This window comes from Puma concolor, chromosome A1 (genome assembly GCF_028749965.1).
Source record: "Puma concolor isolate L17-30 chromosome A1, mPumCon1.1.hap2, whole genome shotgun sequence".
NCBI lineage: Eukaryota > Metazoa > Chordata > Mammalia > Carnivora > Felidae > Puma > Puma concolor.
In genome coordinates this window covers 68,435,511-68,456,690 of record NC_141667.1, presented here as the reverse complement: position 1 = coordinate 68,456,690, position 21,180 = coordinate 68,435,511, and the positions used below count along the sequence as shown (strand labels likewise).

General features: G+C 39.1%; 1 protein-coding gene and 1 pseudogene across 7 annotated transcripts in view; one reads left to right on the top strand and one right to left on the bottom strand.

Moving 5' to 3' along the window:
• The window catches only part of EPB41L4A (erythrocyte membrane protein band 4.1 like 4A), a 255,704-nt gene that overhangs the window by 80,685 nt on the left and 153,839 nt on the right, over positions 1 to 21,180 (bottom strand). For 6 of the 7 annotated variants that reach the window (XM_025924337.2, XM_086683617.1, XM_086683457.1 and 3 more), the window contains exons 5-9: positions 18,731 to 18,828; positions 17,461 to 17,581; positions 14,918 to 15,005; positions 12,602 to 12,690; positions 11,936 to 11,999 (exon numbers count right to left, since the gene is read on the bottom strand). In XM_025924337.2, coding sequence (XP_025780122.1) covers positions 11,936 to 11,999; positions 12,602 to 12,690; positions 14,918 to 15,005; positions 17,461 to 17,581; positions 18,731 to 18,828 — 460 coding nt within the window. Of the gene's footprint in view, positions 1 to 11,935; positions 12,000 to 12,601; positions 12,691 to 14,917; positions 15,006 to 17,456; positions 17,582 to 18,730; positions 18,829 to 21,180 lie in introns of those variants that run through there. The other variant, XM_086683724.1, reaches the window with a different exon arrangement.
• LOC147584220 (pancreatic progenitor cell differentiation and proliferation factor pseudogene) lies at positions 19,222 to 21,075 on the top strand (annotated as a pseudogene).

Here is a 21,180-nt window from a genome sequence, read left to right as displayed (position 1 = left end):
TTGGGAAGCAGCCACAACTGAACAGTCTGCCTTCCCCAGCTTCCCTACAATTGTGGGGGCGAATATCTTCTCAATCCTATTATACGTCTGTCCCACCTCCAGCGTCACAGAAGTAATCTAAAGTACACTGTATAGGCACATATTTTTAAAAGATTAGTACTTTCATAATAGTGACATGTGATCATTACATAAATACTGGAAAGGCCTACAGCAGAGAGTTTTCCAATCATCAGCAATCCACAGAAGCAGAGGAGAAGATTCAAGGAAGTGTCAAGATTACAAGTCTAAAGTATTGTGGTTTTTTTTAACTGCAATCTCAACAAGAGCTGTAACTGACTTTAGGCACCAGGGGGAAAAACAAAATCAACAGAGGGTGGATAGCCAATGACTGAAATAACCTGATTACCGATAAAGCAAAGGCAGGCAAGGGGTGGAAATGAAAACAGATACCAAAGAGATAACCCAAAATTTTAACTGTTTTGAAAACTGCTATCATTCTAAGTGGTGAGACTGATTGACTACAGTTTTAAAAGCTGAACGATGTCTGTACAAGTGAGAGAGAGGGCATAATGTCTGTTTCAGTGCCTGTCCCCGTGTTTGCCACTGCTCTCTCTCCCAGGCATCCCGAGTTCAGTTAAGAATTCACAGTGAGCCCGGCAACAAAACAAACTAACAATCTTCTTATTTGGAAAAGGAAGTTGGGCACAGGTACTTGCTGTTTCCCTGTTTTATATAAGTGAGCAAAGCACTTTCTTTCAAGAAAGGGTCTTTTCAGGGCTCTAGATTAGAAAATATTACATGGCACATACACACACACCCCTAACACACACACCCCAGTTACCTTTTAAAAATTCCTTTTGAAATGCACATAATATTGTTTGAATTAAAAATCACAGTGCATTTAAGGAGGGCACTTGGAGAATCAAATTAACTTCAATTCCTGCATATATATTTTACAATAAAAGAACAAAACCAAAAATATTCCAGTATTCTTTTGTCAGCTGTGTGGGTAATATTCCAAAACACAGAATAAATGTGAAAAACCTTTGTACCTCTTTTTACGGATGAATAAATTAATTGTTTGATGAGTAACTGTACATAACACTTTCTAGCTCACAGAAACATAAATTACAGCGTTGGAAAGGACGTGTCAGATTGTGTTGCTTCTCCTCTTTTTCCTTTTCCTCCCCAAAATTCAGAAAGAGAAAACATGGGCCAAAACATTAGAGAATATTTAAATCATGTTTCAGTAAACATTGAAGATGATTATGTTGAGCTTATTCTGCTTCCTACTTGAGAAAACACATGGATGCAAACCCAGGAATCCAGATGCTTGGCCTTTGCTGTTGTTTTACTCTATCTTTTCCTCACTTACTCTTTAGAAAAGCCATAGCATTCAGTAAAATGTTCACATTTCCCTCTTATACTTGCAGAGTTATTTTTTTAACGATAACCTTTATCCCCAGTTTACAAATGTTAAAGATTTTTAAGTAATAAGTGTTATTAAAGCTTGTTACAATGAAGGCATATCTAGTAAGTTCTACTGATACTCAATTTAAAAACGTTTTAGAGCAGAATTTTACAATTTTTTCCAAATAAGTGGTCCATGTGTTTTAATTATAGAGAAAGTCAACACACATACTAGCAAGTGAAGCAAAGGAAAATGCACGGCCCTGGAAGACCTGTGCTCCCCTTCCCGCCTTGGCACGAGCAACTCATGAGCTGAGACTGGTCAAGGACAAGGTGCTCCCCGAGCCCTTCCTTTGCAAAGCTCCAGTAGCCCTAGATGACATGATGCCAAGACAACTCCGATTCAGAGACATAAACCTGGAGCCTATTATAAGTCCAACTTCAGACTAGGTGCCTTCAACCTCACCACAACCCTGGAAGGCAGATTTTGTCATTCTCACTTTATAGCTAAGGAAATGTAGGTTACATGTTACTCAGTGAATTGTCCAAAGTTGGACATGTGGGAGGCCTGGGCCCAAACCATGCTTTCTGACCGCAGGTCTAGCAGTCCATCGCTGAATCTGAGAAATGCCAAACCAAGCTGTTGGCATCAAGACCCAAATACTACTAACAGAGCCACACTTAGGAACACATGGGGGAGAACGTTCCATCTGTAGTTACAGGTGTGCTCATACCCTGTAGATGGAAATGCAAAATGGCACAAAAACTCTAGATGGAGGAGGGGATGTGGAAATATCTAACAAAACTACACATGCACTTGCAATTTGACCATGCAATCCCAATCCTGGGAATTTACCCCAATATAAAAATACATATGCACAAAGTTATTAATTGAAGGGAAATTTATAATTGCAAACTACTGAAAACTACCTAAATTGTCACAGCATAAGAGATCAGTTGAGTAAACCATGGTACACACTCAATGGAGTCATATATAGCTGCACAAAAGAACAAGAAAGCTCTCAATGGACTGGTATAGAGAGAATTCTAGGAGGTATTACTGGTGAAATAAGGAAGAAGTAAAAAAATTTTTTTAAGTTTATTTATTTTGAGAGACAGAGAGAGAGAGAGAGAGACAGAGAGACAGAGAGAGAGAGAGAAAACACACAAACTGGGGAAGGGCAAAGAGAGGGAGAGAGACAATCTCAAGCAGGCTCTGTGTCTTAAGCGCAGAGCCCAACATGGGGCTCAAACTCACAAACTGTGAGATCATGACCTGAGCCAAGCTCAAGAGTTTGGACACTCAACCAATTGAGCCACCCAGGCTCCCAAAGAAGGAAAATGTTCTAAATGTGCTTAGCTTTACAAACAGTAACACGGGAAGGATAAACCATAAAACAATAAAGTTGGTTACCTATAAGGGAGGGTGAGGAAATAGGACCGAAAGAATATGGTATTACTGGTACTTCTCTGTGCCTTTTTCTGTACAGTTTTGACCTGTGGAAGCATGTGAATCTTCTATGTCTTCAAAAATAAAATAAGTAAGAATACAAAGGGGACTAAAACTGAAAGCAAATGGAGACAAGTAAACCTAACTAGATCTCAAATGAAGACCAAAGCCTCAGTACTAGGGAAAGCCAGAAGGAAGGGCCAACCCTAGTAAATTCAGAACACAGTCACTGACTAAATGCCCTCAGTCTTGGCAGGATGGTATGTGAGTGAAAGCACTGCAAACTGTTAATCTTAGTGGTTTGGACAAAGCAATTCTGCAACTACTTGAGATCTATTTTAGAACTGAGCCAACAAGTAAATGTATTTCTGTTGTTGGGAGCCAAGGTTCTCAGCACATACAAACATGAAATGAGGAAAGGCCAGAAAGAACCCTGTGGGAAAGGATGGAAATTGGAGATATGATATCAACACATGATTTCTACTGTGCATATGAGCACGTTTATATGCACACATATGTATACATGTATTTATATTTGTATGTATGTATATATGTGTGTATTCCTTAGCTTATCCACTGAAAAGGCCAAAACGCAAAGTCACCCCAATGACAATGACCACACCTAACAACCCTTCCTGTCTAAACAGAACCAAAGTTCCTCGGAAAAATGGCTGTTAACAGGGCAGATGTAGGTACAGAATGCACCTGAAACACCACATTGTACCAAAAAGGAAGAAAATGGCCAAAAAATGATAGGGTCAGGTCAAAAGGGCACAAGAGCCAGATTAAAGGAGCCCTCACTGACTAAATCTAAGACAACTTGAGCACCAAAAAATTAGGTACCGTAATATATCATAAACCACTGGGGAAAAAAAGGGAATTAATAAGCCCATGCTGATAAGATAGATAAGTAAAAGGGAAAAAAGGTGTGGCTCTTGCTTACAGTGCAATGCCAAGGGATGACTGTGGAGAGTGTGGAAGAGGTAGAAAATCAGCATTTTACAAGCATCACAGTAAAAGATCAGATCAGGCAAGAAACCTCAATGAACACTAAATCTACAGGGAAAGCTTGAAGAGGAGCAGGGTATTTGCACTGAATTAAATACCCCCACAGATTAGTTATTAGTTGCAAAGGAGGAAGAATAAAAACAACTATACAGTGGGAAATCAAATCAACATCCTGACTAGGTGATCAAACTTAGTACAACCACCAAGTGACAGATGGCCATCGTGTGCCTCCAGATGTGCCCTATCATGTGCCCTAACGAGGACACAGCCACCTATATGGCTTTCCAGCAGAGAACAAAGATCTACAGTCCAATCACAAGAAAACAACAGACAAATATGAAATGAGAAGCTTTCTATTGTTTAAAAAGCAGGTGGAATTATATTCTTTCAAAATGTAAATGTCAAAAAAAAAAAAACAACCAAAAATGCTCAAAAATGTTCCAGATTAAAGAAGACTAATTAATTGGATTCTGTACTGGATAGGGAAAATGCTTTAAGGGACCTTATTAGCCTAACCACCAATAAAACTGGAATGTAGAGAGTAGATGACATAAACGTGTTAAGTTGATAACTGTGGTTCCATCAGAGAGCATCCCAGTTCTTAGGAAATACACACTGAAGTATTTAGAGACATGTAACACATGAAGCCCTCAAATCATTCAGCAAAGAAGTGTGTGTGTGTGTGTGTGTGTGTGTGTGTGTGTGTAGAGAGAGAGAGAAATGAAAAAGGAAATGGAGTAAAATGTTAACTGTGATTGTAAGTAATAAAAGGTGACCGTGTTCTTTGCAATATTTTCATTTTTGCCACTTTTTGTAAATTTGAAATTACTTTCATATAAAAAACATTTTTAGATCTATAGTTCTACTTAAAATGTGAAAGAATCCCTAGCTTATGTAAGTGAGACCTCTTGGGCTTGCTGACAAAGTGACTGCTCCTGGCCACCAGCACTTCCCGTGTACTTTTCTCAAAGAGTTCGGCCAAGTGGGTCTAATTACTGGTGGCCAGACTTGCCAGGAACCTTTTGGGTCGACATCCTGTCACGCTGGGTAAGTTTAGCTGAGGTTAGCTTAATGATTTTTATACGTAAAAGTAATCACAGCCTCGTTTCATTTATTCAACAAATGTACATGCCAACCTCTGGGCCTACTGTTGGGGGCTGCACGCTCTGTTGATAAAACCAAGGTATTTGGGAATGATCCAAACTCCTCTCCATTTTTCACAAAAGTATTCCATCTGCTACCCATAAGAAGCAGTCTTACCTCCTCAGTGCCTCTCAAATCCACCCTCTTCCCTCCATCCTTGTGGTGATGGCTGTCCCATCACCTCTCCTGATCATTGGGCAGTCTCTTCGAGTGCCTGCCTCTGTTCTTACCTCTCCATGCCCCACGCTGCAGCCACTTTCCTCACAGTGAGTAAAGCCCAGGGCTTGAGGCATAACTTAGTTTTCCCACCTGTGCTCAAGTCCCCCAGCCACCAGACAGGTAAGAGAAGCCATCTTCCACACGAGGTGAGACTCAACTGTGCACTGGGACTGTCTCACTTCCCCTAGGTCTTCTAGCTCCACTGCTAGGGTAGATGAGCAGACATGGAAAACCAGCTCTCACTCCCTTCCAATATCCACAGCTTCTCCACCTTCATCTGCCTTGAATCCACTGAACCCCATCTTATTATGGTCTCTTTATCTCAGTCACCCCCAAATGATGCTCAGCACATCCCCTAGTCAGTCCCCTTCCCCCACCATCACTCAACTCCTGAAACCCTTCCTTCGTGCCCTCTGGAATTCATGGCCTAACATCAGTAAAATGCCTTTGCCCCTCAGTCTGCTCTCTTACACTGCCTCAACCCTTCTGTGCCAGGAAAAACCCAGCTCTCCCCTGAGGACATGGTCTTAGCAGTCCACCTGAATGATAGGTAGCTCTGCCTTTTGCCTCCCCACCCGCCATGTTCTCATATCACCAAGCCTAAAAGTGAAGACTCCTCCTTGCTCCACAAGGCCACTTTGAGACCATTTTCTTTCTCTTCCTCCTACAATTCCCAGCTTTGAATCTCCTGCCTCACCCACACTTCGATGCTACTGCAGTCATAGTCACATTCTCCAATACTCCTCTTGTGTTAACTATTGGAAATTTCCATATGTAAATAGAAACAATCCCTCCAACACCCAGACATCTCAGTTCCCTGAACTTCTCAATGATACTGTCTTCCTCCCTGTCCCAACCACTCGCTCTCATGCATGTAACTCCACACCAGGGTTTCTCAGCTTCAGCATTATTGACATGTATGGGAGTACATTCAACCTCTCCCCTCTAGATGCCAGGCACATCTCTGCCCTGTCCAGCACTGTGACAACCAAAACTGTCTCTAGATGTTGCCAAGAGGTGAGAATCAATGCCCGACAACTTCGCATTTACAATAACTGAGGCTCCTCTGTGATCTCAATGCCTCACACCCAACTTTCTGACCATCACCCTCTCTCTCCAGCTTACTCTTTCCAGTTCTACACCCCCGAACAACTCCACCAGGACCTCCATCCACAGACCCACCACTCTTTCATGGTCTTTGCTATCTTCCTTTCTCAGTTTCAATTCCATGATAAATCACTGTATTTTCTCCCCTGCCTCACAGGATTCCTGGCCCTTCTCTTTGTATTATTCTCTTGAGAAAGCCAAGTCTCACTTCGTGTCTGCACCAGCACTGTCTAATGTGGTTGGACAAAAGCACACCGTGAGTGGGCTCATTTTATTATTTTTTTCCTGATTTTTGAATATCTATCTATTTATATATTTTTAATAATGTAATTTATTGTCAAATTGGTTTCTATACAACACCCAGTGCTCATCCTAACAAGTGTGGTAGGCTCATTTTAAATTCAGGACCCTCTGTACCACCATGCTATCATAGGTTATCATCAAACTACATGTCTCTTGTCTATTTTCTCTTCAAAATCACTATTCCATACCTCTGCTTCCTTCAGACCCCCACCTCTTCCTCCCCAACTTTAGTCTTAGCTGATGACCTCGATACCTAGTTCCCTCAAAATACAAAGCAGAGTGATCCTAAGAGAACTAACCAGCTACCCTAATCTACATTCCCATGCTCTATCTTCCTGCCTGCTAACCATAGATGAACTGTCCTGGCTGCCATCTAAAACCAAGCCCTCTATTTATACACTAGCTGTCATCCACTATTGTCTACTTAAGGAGTATCATTCTAGCATTTCTCTCTCTCCCTGCAACACTGTCAAGTGTTCATTGCATATTGGTTCATCCTCATCAGAGTGTAAATGTGCTATTATTTCTCCCAACTTAAAAAACAAAACCAACCCTCTTGACCAGCTTCCCCTGGCAGCCATCTTCCTATTTGTTCCTCTTTGTGCCAAAACTCCTCAAAAGAATTGTCTATACTCACCCTCTCCAATTCTACTCCTATTACCTCTTTTGTTTTTCCTTAATTAGCATGCATCAGTGGTGGTCATTCCCCTAATAATGGACTCCTCTTAGGGTTTTTCTTTCATATAAGTGCTACAGTAAAGATACACGTCCCTTGTGATTCTCTAGCGTGCACAGACCTAACAGTGGAACTGCCAAGTCAAAGCTCACTCTTCAATCCACTGAAAATTGTCTTATCAATGACCTCCTACAATCCTAAATTCAGCAGTCAATTCTTAGTCCTCATCTTATTTGACATATCAGCATCATCTGACATGTAATACATGATTTTTAGCTGGCAAAACTAAATACAATTAGTGTTCTTCCTATCTCCTTCGTTATTCCTTCTCAGCTTCCTTTTCTGGTTCCTCCTCTTCTTCTCTATGCTCATTCTCCTAGTGACCTCGTATAGTCTCCTGGCTCTGAATACAAGGATATGTCAATGATTCTTAAATTTTAATATTCTCCCCAAACTTTGGTCCCAAACTCCAGACTTATAGAACCCACTTATTAAACGTCTCCACTTAGATGTCTAACAGATATCTCAGATACAATATATTAAAAAAGGAAGTCTTAACCTTCCTCCCCAAACCTGCTCTATGCAAAGCCCTCCTTACTTCAGTGGATGGCAGCTCCATTCTTCCTGCCTTTCAGGCCAAACACCTGTAAGTCACCAGGACTCCTCTCTCTTATACCTCCTCACATTTACACAACCATGTAGCTAAATCCAGAATCCAACAGCTTCTCAGCACCTTGAATGTTGCTACCCTGGTCTGAGCCACTACCCTCTCTCATTTAGGTTATATATAATATAATATAATATAATATAATATAATATAATATAATATAACATAACATATCATAACATAACATAACATAATATAATATAACATAATATAACATAATATAATATAATATAATATAATATAATATAATATAATATAATATAATATATTTTATTCAGATTTTAAGTAATCTCTATACCCAATGTGGGGCTCAAACTCACAACCTCGAGATCAAGAGTCACATGATCTACCAAATGAGCCAGCCAGGTGCTCCTTGTCTAGATTTTGAAAATAAACACTAGGTGGTCAATGGGTGAACAAGCAACAATCTTTGCTCTCAAGGAATTCAGTAAACAGCAACCATTTGATAATAGACTTAAAAAAATTTAAACTTCTCATAATAAACACATGTTCTTAAAACCAAGAGCTAACACATAAGTGGTGGAACAGTGGTATTTTCACTGAAATCAGAAACCAATCAAAGGTGCTTTATATTACTAGATCACTTAACACTCTTCTATAAGTTACGACCAACACTATAAAATATGAAACATAAATAACAGAAAGCAAATAAATTATTTTTATTTGCAAGCAACAAAATTATATACCTACAAAAATTTATGAGAATAAAATTAAGAACTCTTGGCTAACACACAAGAGTTCAGCAAAACAGCCAGATTTGAGATAAAAATAAAATTCCACAGCTTTCACCTCTACCAGCAGAACACATTTATAAGATACAATAGGAGGAAAACATTGATCCACGACATGAAGAAAAAAAAAGGTCAAGCACATAAAACAGTAAAACACATTATCAAACACTGTGTAGGCACATATGAAAAAATGAAATAAAAGGAAAAATGCTTATGATATGAAATTAAGTATAAAACCCACGTATAGAAACACGTAGGGGATGACACATATATATGTGTATATATATGTATATTACACATTCATGCTAACAGAGCAAAATCTGAAAGGGCTTGTTCTGAAATAATAATCATTACCTCTGAATTTTAAGAGGTAATTTTCATTTTCTTCTTTACAGTATATTTCCCAGATTTTCTACAATCATCATGGAAGACCTTTATACTTAAAGTTTTTATTTTTCTGAGAGGTATTATTTAAGCCATAGTACCTATTTGGAAGCTTAACGAATCCACAGAAGTATTTATAATTACCTGCTGAATCTGTCAGAAGACTAAATTTTTACAAAACCAGACTTTAGTTTTAGTTTTACAAAACCAGTGTTTGTTCCTCTCTCAAATCTGAATCAGTGAACTCACTAAGGTTATATCTGAGAAAGATGAGACTGTTATTTATGGATGCAAAGAAATGTATGAATAAATACTATGTGTTAGCACATTATATTTATTAAGATATGATAATGTGTTTTGGTAGACACTGTTAATATTAAAAAGTGGAGTGGGACAGTGTTAGTGGCATAGTGTGACAACAGGAAAAATCTTTTACCTGTAGGACATTGCTGATCTTTTGGGAACTGAATGTCTGAATTTGGCCCTAAGAGCACTGAACATACTGAGTTAAGTCTCTCTGACTGGACCAGTGGAGCAGAAAACCAGAATAAGCATTTCAACCATTTTGCGAGCTGGTTGTGATTACTGTTCCAGGTGACGGGTTTCATGGGGTTTTTATATATAATCTATGATTACAGTTAGGTCTCCATAATAATCAGCTTAATTCCACCATTATGTAAATCATTCCTCACAGATACCCAGGTGGAGAGGGAAGAAAGACTGCAAAGCAAGAACGCTCAGGAAAAGGAGTGCTTTGGTTAAATTAATGCCCTATTAAAAAAAAAAAAAAATCCCTGTGATTCAAGCCTGAGTTATGTGACCTGCTTCACCGTAAGACATTGGTGACATTAGGCTAATGAACCAGGAGCACGCAGTGCCTCAGGCGACACCCAAAGACCCACTCCTCTTCTTTTCTTTCTTTCTTTTTTTAATGTTTATTTATTTTTTCAGAGAGAGAGAGAGACAGAGGATCTGAAGTGGGTTCCGCACTGACAGCAACAAGCCCAATGTGGGGGTCGAACTCACGAACTGCAAGATCATGACCTGAGCCAAAGTTGGACACTCAACCCACTGAGCCACCCAGGTGCCCCACACCCACTCCTTTTCAAAGCTGCAGAATGGACTCAGGCAAAGCGGGGTTGGGAGGAAACAAGGTCACACCATGACACTGCCATTAAAAAAATAACATGAAAACTATCAATTTTGTTGTTTTGTTTTCACCTAATAATGAAAAAATCTAAGAAGTTAGAAGTTCAAGTTAGCTGACACTTGGACAAATGTTTATCCTGAGGCAGAAGACATTTTAAGGCACTCTAATAATAACATAAAAGTAGTTGACCAAAGGACCTCACTCATGAAAATAACAGGTATGAGGGGGAAAAATGACTCTAAATAATAGTAATGCTTCCACAGAAAGTCTTATTATTTTATAATATTCTTATTAAAAACGTGAAACATTATTTTCAACGTATTGAATAGACTTTATTCCTTGCATTAATTCTTGTGAAACCAGTGGCAGGACAGGGAAAAAAATCACGTAGCCCTACTATCCAATTAGCTGTTCTACTTTTGGGATGACTTTAATTCAATCTCACAGCACATCTTTTACCACTGATGTGTCTAATCAGCAACTGAAGAAAACTAGGCTGCTAAGAACTATGATGAGGTGTTGGGACTATCATTTTTTTTTTTTTATCTAATCTGGAATTTCCCTCCTTACAAGTTAAAACTCATTTCAAAATCCAATTTTAATTTTATCAAAAAATGGCAGCATGTCACACAGTTCAGGGAAGGATCGCTGTATTTTTCTAGAAAAATCAGGCTTTCTGATTTGACAGTATGTAATCTCAGTCCATCCGTTCACAGATTGTTCAACAAATCCTGAGCAGGCACCTGCTATGTGTGAGGCCTTGCCTGGTACCATGCTGCACCTGAGCCAGCGGCCACTCCTTTCCCGTGTCTCAACGTGTAGATGCAGAAGCACAGGTTTTCTTTGCCTCATTTTTACAACAGAATCTCCTCAGAAAGTCCATTCAATGCATCCACTCAGGGTTTGGGTCTACATAAAATTACTACCAAAGAGACAGAAGGATGGTTCTCGTACATCGTATTTCCACTAACTTATCCCATAAATACAAATTAGAGTAATCGCACTTCAAGGGAGCACTCTTTTCACAGGTAGATTAAAAGGAAGCTTTCACATTCTTGCCTTTTTTGGCCCCACTGCTTCAAAGCTACCTCCAGACTCTGATAAATACTGTGCCCGTGACCCAAACAATCCTGGAGGACACTGCCAGCTTGCAGGGCAAAGATATTTTTGCACCCTTGTCTTACATTCTCCTTTGAAAGCATCAGAATTTCCCATCCAGCTTATCCACCATGCCAGAGAGAATAGAAGTGTTACTCCCTACAGGTTGTTTAATTTACCCTGGGACAAAATGAGGACACTCTTTATCCTATATGCAGGTTGCACGCTTCTGATGAGATGAATCCTACCTTCATAGACAGTACTTCAAAGCAAACTACTCTAATAATGATAATCACCTCCTCTTCTCTCTTGTGCCCTAGAAAGGGTTTTCTTCTCTTTTTGCTAAAACTAAAATGACACTCCTCTATAATCAACTCGTTCATTTCTACTCACTTCCCTTTCCCTTCCTTGAGAAGAAGTTGTGCACATGAGTCCATTAACCTGGTTCCATGTGGCTGCAGCTGAAGAAACATGGCAGTTTTATTTCACAATGATTTTTAAGTTCTCAACAAGCAGACAAGACTTCTCTCCTCAGTTAAGGGAAGCTGAGCAGTCAACAAAAACTTACATCTTTTCCCAGTACTCTGAGCTCAAACTGTGTCTCCTTGAAGTGAACCTTTGTAATCCGTGGCCTGAAAAACAAAGCAGATGGCGGCGGTGGTGTAGTTTTTAAGAATTAATCTTTCAGAAATTCAGAGAAGTATCCAGTGGGAAAAGACTGGCTCGTTTCAGTTTCTGTATATACTGCTCCAGTAATTGTAGAGAGTTCCCTGTATGTCATTTACTCTGGACACTTTCCTAAATAAAATTCCATTTTCATTCTCCTGTACTTCTCCAGTAGATACAGACAAGCTTGGAATCCCCAAAGTCTCAGCAGTCTGCCTTCCCAGACACGGTGTAGGGCTACAGGCTCCCAGGCCCTCCAAATGCCTCCCGCATTTAGAGTTAGAACTCAAAGTAGTCCTGGGCCCACAGCCCACCAGCATACACTGGAATGGATAGGAAATCCTACTACACATAATTTGCATGGACAAGAGAGTCCAGAATCACAGTACCTAAAATTTACAGAGAAAATACATACTAAGATGCACTGGGAGAAAATGTATACCCAGTTTTACTCATTTATTTATCAACCACTGGAAACGTACCTGTTTTCACTGACAAGTAAGCCCCATAAGCCTAGTATATACAGCGTATAATTTTAATACTAACTCTGCCCTCAAGTTATACTTACCAGAAATACTTCCCCACTTGCTTTTTATTCTTGTAGACAACAACACCAACTGGAGTTAATCCTAAGAAATACTCAGATTTGTTTTCTCCCTGCAAAAACAAGCATATGCCTATTACCCATGAATTTATTCATGTCACAGCTCCTTGTCAAACTGTAATTGGCCATACAACCATAATATGTTGTATTAATATTGGGTCTAGTTTGTCAAAGACATCAACTTAGAAAGCTAGCTAAGCTATGGTAACAGCTAGCTTGCTGCTCATTTATTTTCAATTTTTTAATGAAAATTTTTCTTAGTATATTCATACTTAGAACTTCAGTTCATTAAAAGAACCTGGACTACCAATCAGGCCACTGATCGACTCACCCCACACTGCACCTACAGTGCAGTTCAACCCTGGCTGCACATTAACTGAAATCACCTGTGCAGCTTAACATGCTGATGCCCAGGTGCTACCAAAACCAGTTAAATCAGAATCTGTAATGAAGGGGCCTAGGAATCAAAAATACATAAATACTCCGGGTGATTTCTCCTGTGCAGCCAAGGATTGAGAACCACTGGCTTCTATCAAGAGTTCCTTCCCAAGGGTTGGCTCATCTCGATCTTATTCTTAGATGTAGATAATCATGAAACCTGGCTTTCCACCACCCTTCTCCAGAAAGTTGAGTTCAGGCAGCTGCCTTCAGGCACACACCTGGATTTTCTGATGTTTCTATCATGCTCCCTCCTACTTCCATTTGTGACTTTACTACTCAAAAGAGTTAAAAATACATCTCTTCTGGTAAAGACTGAAGACCCTCAATTTCCAGGAGATGATAAATCCTAATTAAGAAAATGAGATTCTGAAATGACAAAGTCACAAACACTGTGGGTAATGAAGGACATGCACACGTCTGTATGAATTGTATTTCTACTCTAAGGTCAAATAACAGCCTGTAAAGTCATACTCCCAAGAATATAAGACAACTCATATATTTTTGAAGAATCCCAGCTGTTGCCCACTTTCAGTTCTGAAAATTCAATTTTAGAGGAATGTATGGAAGATTCTACTGAATCCAGTTCATTTGCCATAAACTCCTACCATCCACAAAAAAAGTGTATATGAATTAGGATAAGCATTACACAAAAGCAGAGCCGTTTTTCAGAAGATTCTCTCTTTTACACACTTCCTATATATTTCTTAAAAAACTAAAAGCTCAACATGATTAATGTGGCTAGAAGGGAAAACAGTAGCTATTCCACTAAGTTTTAGAGGTGTTCTTAAATGACAGTAGTATAGAGCATGTAATGATGTAATGAGATTGGATATTTTATATCAAGAAACTACTACTTGACCCAAACATGTAACTTTTATTGCCATACTAACAGTATACCCAGAGGTGCTTCTACTTTTTACGAAGAAAACGAGAAGATTTCTTGGCTTAGGAAACTCTGACGAGCAAACGAATATTGCAAAATGAATCCATAAATGAGTTACTTGCATTATGGTAAGTTTAATCAGCATTCCTTAAAAATCACATTCCATAATTTAATTGACCTTGTCTATAGAAAATCTTGAGCAATTCATTTTGTGTAAAGAATAAGGCACCTGGCTCATTTTCTCAAATCATCAAATTTGGACTATTGCTAACTCAACTCTTACAAAATGAAAGGCAATGGCATTTCAACCTCACAGGCAAAGAACTGTCAATTGGTAACCTTTGAGAAATGGTTTCAAGGTTAAGACATGGCTCCAAAACACTCAACACAGATTTAGTATAAACTCTGTCTATATTCAGCCAGTGTTCATCAGCCACTAAAGAAAATTTGCAAAACCATTTCTAATGCAGTGGTGATAACTATAGTAAGCAGTAACCCTAATATTGAGAGAACCTGTACATCCAACATAGAACCATCAACACCTGCACCTACACTGGTGCCTAAAGGCTACTTTTCTGGTAAGTGATTTCATGAATGCTTTTCGGTCATAAAATCTATTTTTGGAAAATCCTCCTGTTTTCTGTCTCATACAATCAATTATAGACCAATTTTAAATTGTTTTGACGTTTAGCTAAGCCCTATGGAGCTGTTATCCAGATTGTGTTTTCAAGCCCAGTTAATTGTTTTCTACACATGGAAATATAATCACAGACTTTTAAGCAAAACTCATTAGGGTTTAATCCATGCAAGAGATGCTTTGTGTTCGAAAAACAGATGAGAAAGTATCATCTGCTTGCTAAACAACAGGACTACAGCTTTCCTTTGGGAGTTTCGGTGACTTTTTAAGAAAAATGTCATCAGCTTAAAATATCTCGTGTTAATTAAATGTTACTCACATAGACGGGATGGAGGTCAACGCCATACATCTCCAGAGATTTAGCAGTCCTCAAGTAATTCAGCTCTGCTTCAGAAGGAGCCTGACCCCTACACCCAGCATAAAAACAAAGAGCCTTACTTTACTAATAGGTACTGCACTTACAGGATATGAGAACCATCTTCACCATATTCACTGGAGAAATAAATAATCCTTTGTCCTAATGCAAACTTAAGTCTTAGTATTTGAAGAAGTCCCTTGCCTTCTTGGTGACAAAATTTTACACTCTGAGGTGAACCTTGTATTAAGTTAATTTCATTTACCAAATCTGTTTTTGCTCATTATAGCCAATCCCAATGTCCCAGCATATATTAAAAATTCTGTTTCAGAAACCCTCAAAGAGATTCAGAATATAAGCACTTGAATTAAAGAATATATCCTTTACAAAGAGTAAAACGTCTCCATGCACCAGCAGCTCTCCATCAGGAGGAAAAGGAGAAGAGTAGTGGGCAGGGAGAAGAGAATGGGCTCCCCAGCACCTGACTCAGCATCTCCTGATTACGTATGTAGTTTGAAAATACATTAATATTTATAAATTGTAAAAATACTTGTCATTTTCTTAATACAAAGTATAGAAATCATCCCAAAATCATCATTGGTGACAATTACATAAATGGTATTCATTCCTAATGAGTGTGAGCATCTGCCTGGAATCTCCATGGATGAGTGGAACTGTGTGTGTGTGTGTGTGTGTGTGTGTGTGTGTGTGTGTGTGTGTGTGTGTGTGTGTGTGTGTGTAAGAGAGACAGATTTTTAGTTAACAAAAGGAGCTATGAATTTTTTTAATTAATAAATCCTGCTTTGATGCATCCAATGTTTCAGCCATGGTACCCTGGAAAATCCAGCAATACACCTCAATTTTGAAATCTATAAAGAATGTTCATGACAAATTAGGCACAAGAAAGCTACTAAATCTTGATCAAGCTTTATTCTCTTAGAAATAACAGTCACACTGTCAATACCATCACATAAAACATGTAAGGCCCTTTACCCAAAGCTCCTTGATAATTTCAAAAATGTAATTGTACTTTGAAACTCCTGGAATTAGTATTCTCAGAATGTGCCAAACACACTGCCCTTCATAATGTTATAAGAGGCACTCTCTTAGCATCCACTTCAGGGAAACCTTAAAATGAAGGACTCTATAATCAGGCTTAAGAGCATTCTGGTGCATGCTAATACAAGATGGAAAGCCTGGTTTCTCTGATTACAATTCAGCAATTGACTTCTGCTGCTACTCACTGAAACAGATCCTTTAGGCAAACATTTTTTGTTGACCAGATTAATTCTACATTTTTTTTCTTAACTATAATAGATCTGAAACCAAGCAAATTCAAGAGGGAATGTTACATAAGAGGGAATAAAGCAAAATTAATCAGTATAGAGGATTTAACCAAAATAACTATAATTAAATTATAACTTCAATGCTGCAGGCCATTAATTGAAAATCCTACTAGGGGAGTGTGTATATTCTCAGAAGTGCATGTGGTGTTAACATAATACCCTCCAAGGTGTCATCATGATTTCCAGATTCATTGCTGTAGACTGAATAGGACTTTGCTTATAACTGTAAAGAATTTACATCCTTAAGACAGACCCAATCCAGAATACATTAAGGCTTTGTGGTTTTAAAATATAACTAGAAGAATAAATTTCACAAGGTACTGATGACTGAAAAAACAGGAAATTGCAAAATAACAATATATACAGAATGATTCCATTAATGTTAAATCATACATACATAAATCTATACAAAATAAATTTTCTTTATGTGAATTTATGCATAAAGAGAGGTCTGGAAGGCCATTAATCAAAAATACATTGACGTTAGGTTTTGAAATTTACTCTCTCCTTTACATTTTTAAAGTTACTTGAGTTTTCTATGAGTATTTTAGTGTTATAAGCAGTTTAAAAAAAAACTTAAAAGAAAAAAATGCTAGAATGTTCAAGGCATATGTGAAGAATTTATCATTCTAGAAACTTTTCTTAAGACTACCAAAAGCAAAAGATGATACTTAATGGATGATGTAACATAAGACACGTTTTTTTTTTCTAGCTTTAGTTGTATATCAAATACAATATATAACACTGTGCAATTTTAAGGAGTACAATGTATTGATTTGATACACTTATATATTGCAAACTGACTACCAACATAGGGTTAGCTAACACCCTCATTTTGTCACATGATTACATTTCTTTCTCGTGTGGTAAGAACATTTAAGATCTACTCTCTTAGCAACTCTCAAGTATATTGATGGTTCTTGAGGGCATTACTCAAAGTGAAATAAGACAGAGAAAGACAAACACTACGAGAGCATTTGAAGTGGAATCTGATAAAGGCAATCTCATAGAAACAAAGACTACAATGGTGGTTGCCAGGGACTGGGGATGGGGGAAATGGGGAGATGCTGACTAAAGAATATAAACTTTTGGTTATAAAATGAAGTATTGGGGATCTAATGTACAGCATGTTGACTATAGTTAATAAAATGTGATTCTTACATTAAAGTTTTATGAATCCTTTCTATGGCTTCTTCAAGTTCTTCCTTCTGATCAGGAACAAACCGGTACTCTGACACATAACCTGCAGTATGCTTATATGGGTCGTAATCTCCAAGCTCAGCTAAAAAACAAATTGTATTTTTTTCCACTTTAGAACAATATTCCTAAAAATACTCAAAAATATTCCTATCATGCCAAAAATTTTTCTTCAAATGTCTTATTAATAAATTCATACATAACTAATTTTAATAAAAAACAACTGGTGAGTATATATGAACAGTATAAATAAAATCTTGTCTTAAGAACATAAGTTCTATATTTTTGCTTTCGGAAAGACTATAATTATCATTTTCATTTCAATTATTCTTACCAGGTTGCATGAAATAAAATGGCATAAATAGAATTTATTGTGCATATATTAGAAAAGCTAGAGGCAAAAAACAATGATGATGTCAACATATCCTCTCAGAAAAAGGCATCAAGAGTATATGAATCAAAATGTATATGCCCCAAACAGCAGTCAGGGAAATTTAACATAATGCTGTATATTAGTTTATACAAAGAAGCAAAATCAAACCAGAAGCTCATCATTACATTTATTAAAGTTTTCCTCCCTATGTTAATCCACCTTCCAAGTCCAACCCAATTCAACTATGTGCCATTTTTCCTAGGATATTTTTTTCCACACCATCTCTGAACTGGAAATGCCATAAAGGCAAGGAAAATGCTATCTCATTGCCCCCATCCCTGGCTTCATTCTTAGAAAGGACTCAGTATTTGTAAGTGGAAACATCCTCAGCCTCCAAAATGACAATGCAGTGTGGAGCTTCCCCCACATGGTTGCCATATTGATGCCAAGAGCTGAAGCGCAATGAGTGACAAATGTGTGCCACACCCTGAACGGTCACTGGCATCTGACCACATGGAATCTTCACAACAGCTGCCTGGGAGCAATGTGATCTCTGAGACAAAACAGCTTGAGGGGATCAATAAAACTCAGGTGGGATGTAGACTAGAAGGGCTTTTCAGACACTCCACCTAATTAAGAATCAATGCTGTTCCTGTGACTAAAACTCCAATGTGACCTATTACAAGGGATATGTAACTGGTTTCACTTTTAACTCTTCTGAGAAAACACTGATTAAAACTTGAATTTTGACTAAATATTTTTTTAGGAAAACATCACTTGATAAGAAGAACTTTAGTACCTAAACTTGCTTAAAAAGAAACATTCACATTTTTTTTCTCAATATGCTTTAGTGGAACCTACACTGGATGGCATATGCTCCCAGCTGAGCAGCGATGTTGACAGGGCAGGGCAGCCGGCCCTGAAGGACATCTTGCTTCACCTGCAAGAAAAACTGATATCTAAAAGAGAAATGGAAAAAAGAGATTAATGATATCTTACACTACCCAGACCTGAAGTTTCAGTCTCTGATAATCACAGCAACAGCCAATCACCTTGAAGGAAAATAAAGCCACTTCTGTGCTTTTATGAGGGGGCTGTTGAGTGAACAGGAACTATTTAAACACACGTAAGCAATACAGGGTAGTGGCTCAAAAGTGTAGGCTCTCAAGTGAGACTGGATGGATTGCTTCCCAGCTCCAGTATTCATCTGGGCAGCTACTGACCCTCTCCAACAGCCAGTCTCTGCACCTGCAGAGCTGGGACAGTGAAGTGTCTACACCTCATGAGGTCAATGTGGAAGTTACATAAAAGCTACTCTCACCATTCTCATTAATGCCATTGCCACTACAACTATGACACGGTCTTACTGGTAGGAACAACCTTTATGATGTGTTACCTACAGGGTCTAAAACCATGGGTACAGGATAAAAAGGTCATTATGGTGCAATTCCATCAATTCTCATGCCCATTATCTATGGCTTTGTTCATTCCATTTGCCTAAAAGAACCTGTTAGAATAGTGCCACCCACTGTCCCAAATACTGTTAATATAGTAACTCATTCTAAGTGTTTTACATACAGTAATTTATGTTAAGACTTTAAAATAGGGCCAGTACTATTATTGTCTCCATTTTGCAGAATGAAGTAACTAATAGACACAAAGATGTGAAGTCAAGTATCTCATCCAAGATGTCACAACTAGTTAAGCAGCAGAGCCAGAACTGGAACCCAGGCAATACGACTCTAGAACCTCTTAATCAGGATGCTATGCAACTTTGGCTGGCTTGCCCTCCTTCTCTCCCCCATCCAGTCTTTCTGCCTGTGGAGTGAGGGTGAGAGAAGCCAGAGATACATGAACCAATACAATGAACCATCAACACCGTCCTCAGCCACCATTACCTACAATGTAGCATGCATTCACACACTCATGCACCAGGCTGTGTCCTTTGTAATTTCTCTTTCTTTGCAAGCCAACTCTTGATGTCACTGGGAAGGGCAGGAAAAGGGCAAAGGAAATGAATTATAAAAGTCAGCTGTATTAAGTTTCTTTTCTCCAAATGCTCACAACCAAAGGCCATAGTGAGGGAATCCAAATGTTAGATACTACTCTGATTATTTCTAGAAGACTGGACCAAGTTTGATTGCATCCACAAGCTTAAGAGATAATGTTCTTAATACCTTGTGTTTCCTGAATTCCCATTTTAGTAAACAGCACCACAGTCTCCATATATCCAAGTAAGAGAAACCTACCAACAATGTGCAACCCTGGCATGTGCATTCAGTCACTAAATCTGTTGTCTTTTGGAATCCACTCCAGGTCACTATCCACCCGATTTCTGAAACCTTCAGTGCTCTGCCAACATTCACACTTATCTCCCTTCCAAACAACCTCCCCGAAAAGTAGATGAAATTCTTAACAGAAAAATAGGATCATATCACTCCCTGGAAAAAATAAGACCTTTAAAAAATTTCATTTTGCTTTCAGAATAAAATTCAGATCCTTAAGAGAGTTTGTGACATGCAGGCCTCGGTCTTGGAGTGGCCTGCCTCAGTCTCCTTTGCAAATGGGCTCTATGGCCTAGGGTCCCCATCTGCACCCCTGCCACTGGTGATCATGCACGAAGGCCCACAAGAGGTGGCTGCACTGGTTTCCACAGGCCCAAAAGTGACAGCACAGCAGTCATCCCCTCCAATGGCTCCCTCCTGGCCACCCACGATTATTTCCGGTGCCACCAAGGTTCCATGCCCAATAACAGCTCCTGGGAAATGCAGGGCATCCTGGAGAAGCCACGCCTCACCACCCGGGTCTCCCCAACACCAACCCAAATCCTGGTAGGCAAGCTTCTTTTTCACCAAGTCCACCCTCCAGTCCATGGCTACAGTGTTGGGAGTCCCCAGAATGCTCAGAATCTCCCCCAGGCCTCCAGCGGCACCAATACTTGTGACCTGGCTCTGGAAGCCAGGAGGAGGCAGCCTGGTGGCCAGCCTGACAAGGCCAACATCGGGCCCCAGTCCTGGGTGGCCACCAGCAGCCAGCAGGCTTCAGGAGGTGCTGGGCTCATCAGAGCCCTTCCCTCCCCTCTGCTACCCACTACTAGGCAAGCTGCAGCCAGCAAAAGTGGTTGGGTTCTTCTACAGCAAAACAGCAAAAAGGAAGTTGAGAGAACCCCACTCTTTACTCTCCAAGCCACACTCAAGCCTTCCTGACACTCTGCAACTCGGTGGCTTGCACCAAGAGAAAAATAAACTACAACCAGTTTAAAAAAAATCCTCGGAAGACTTGTGCTTCTTGAGCCAAAATTTCTTGCCATT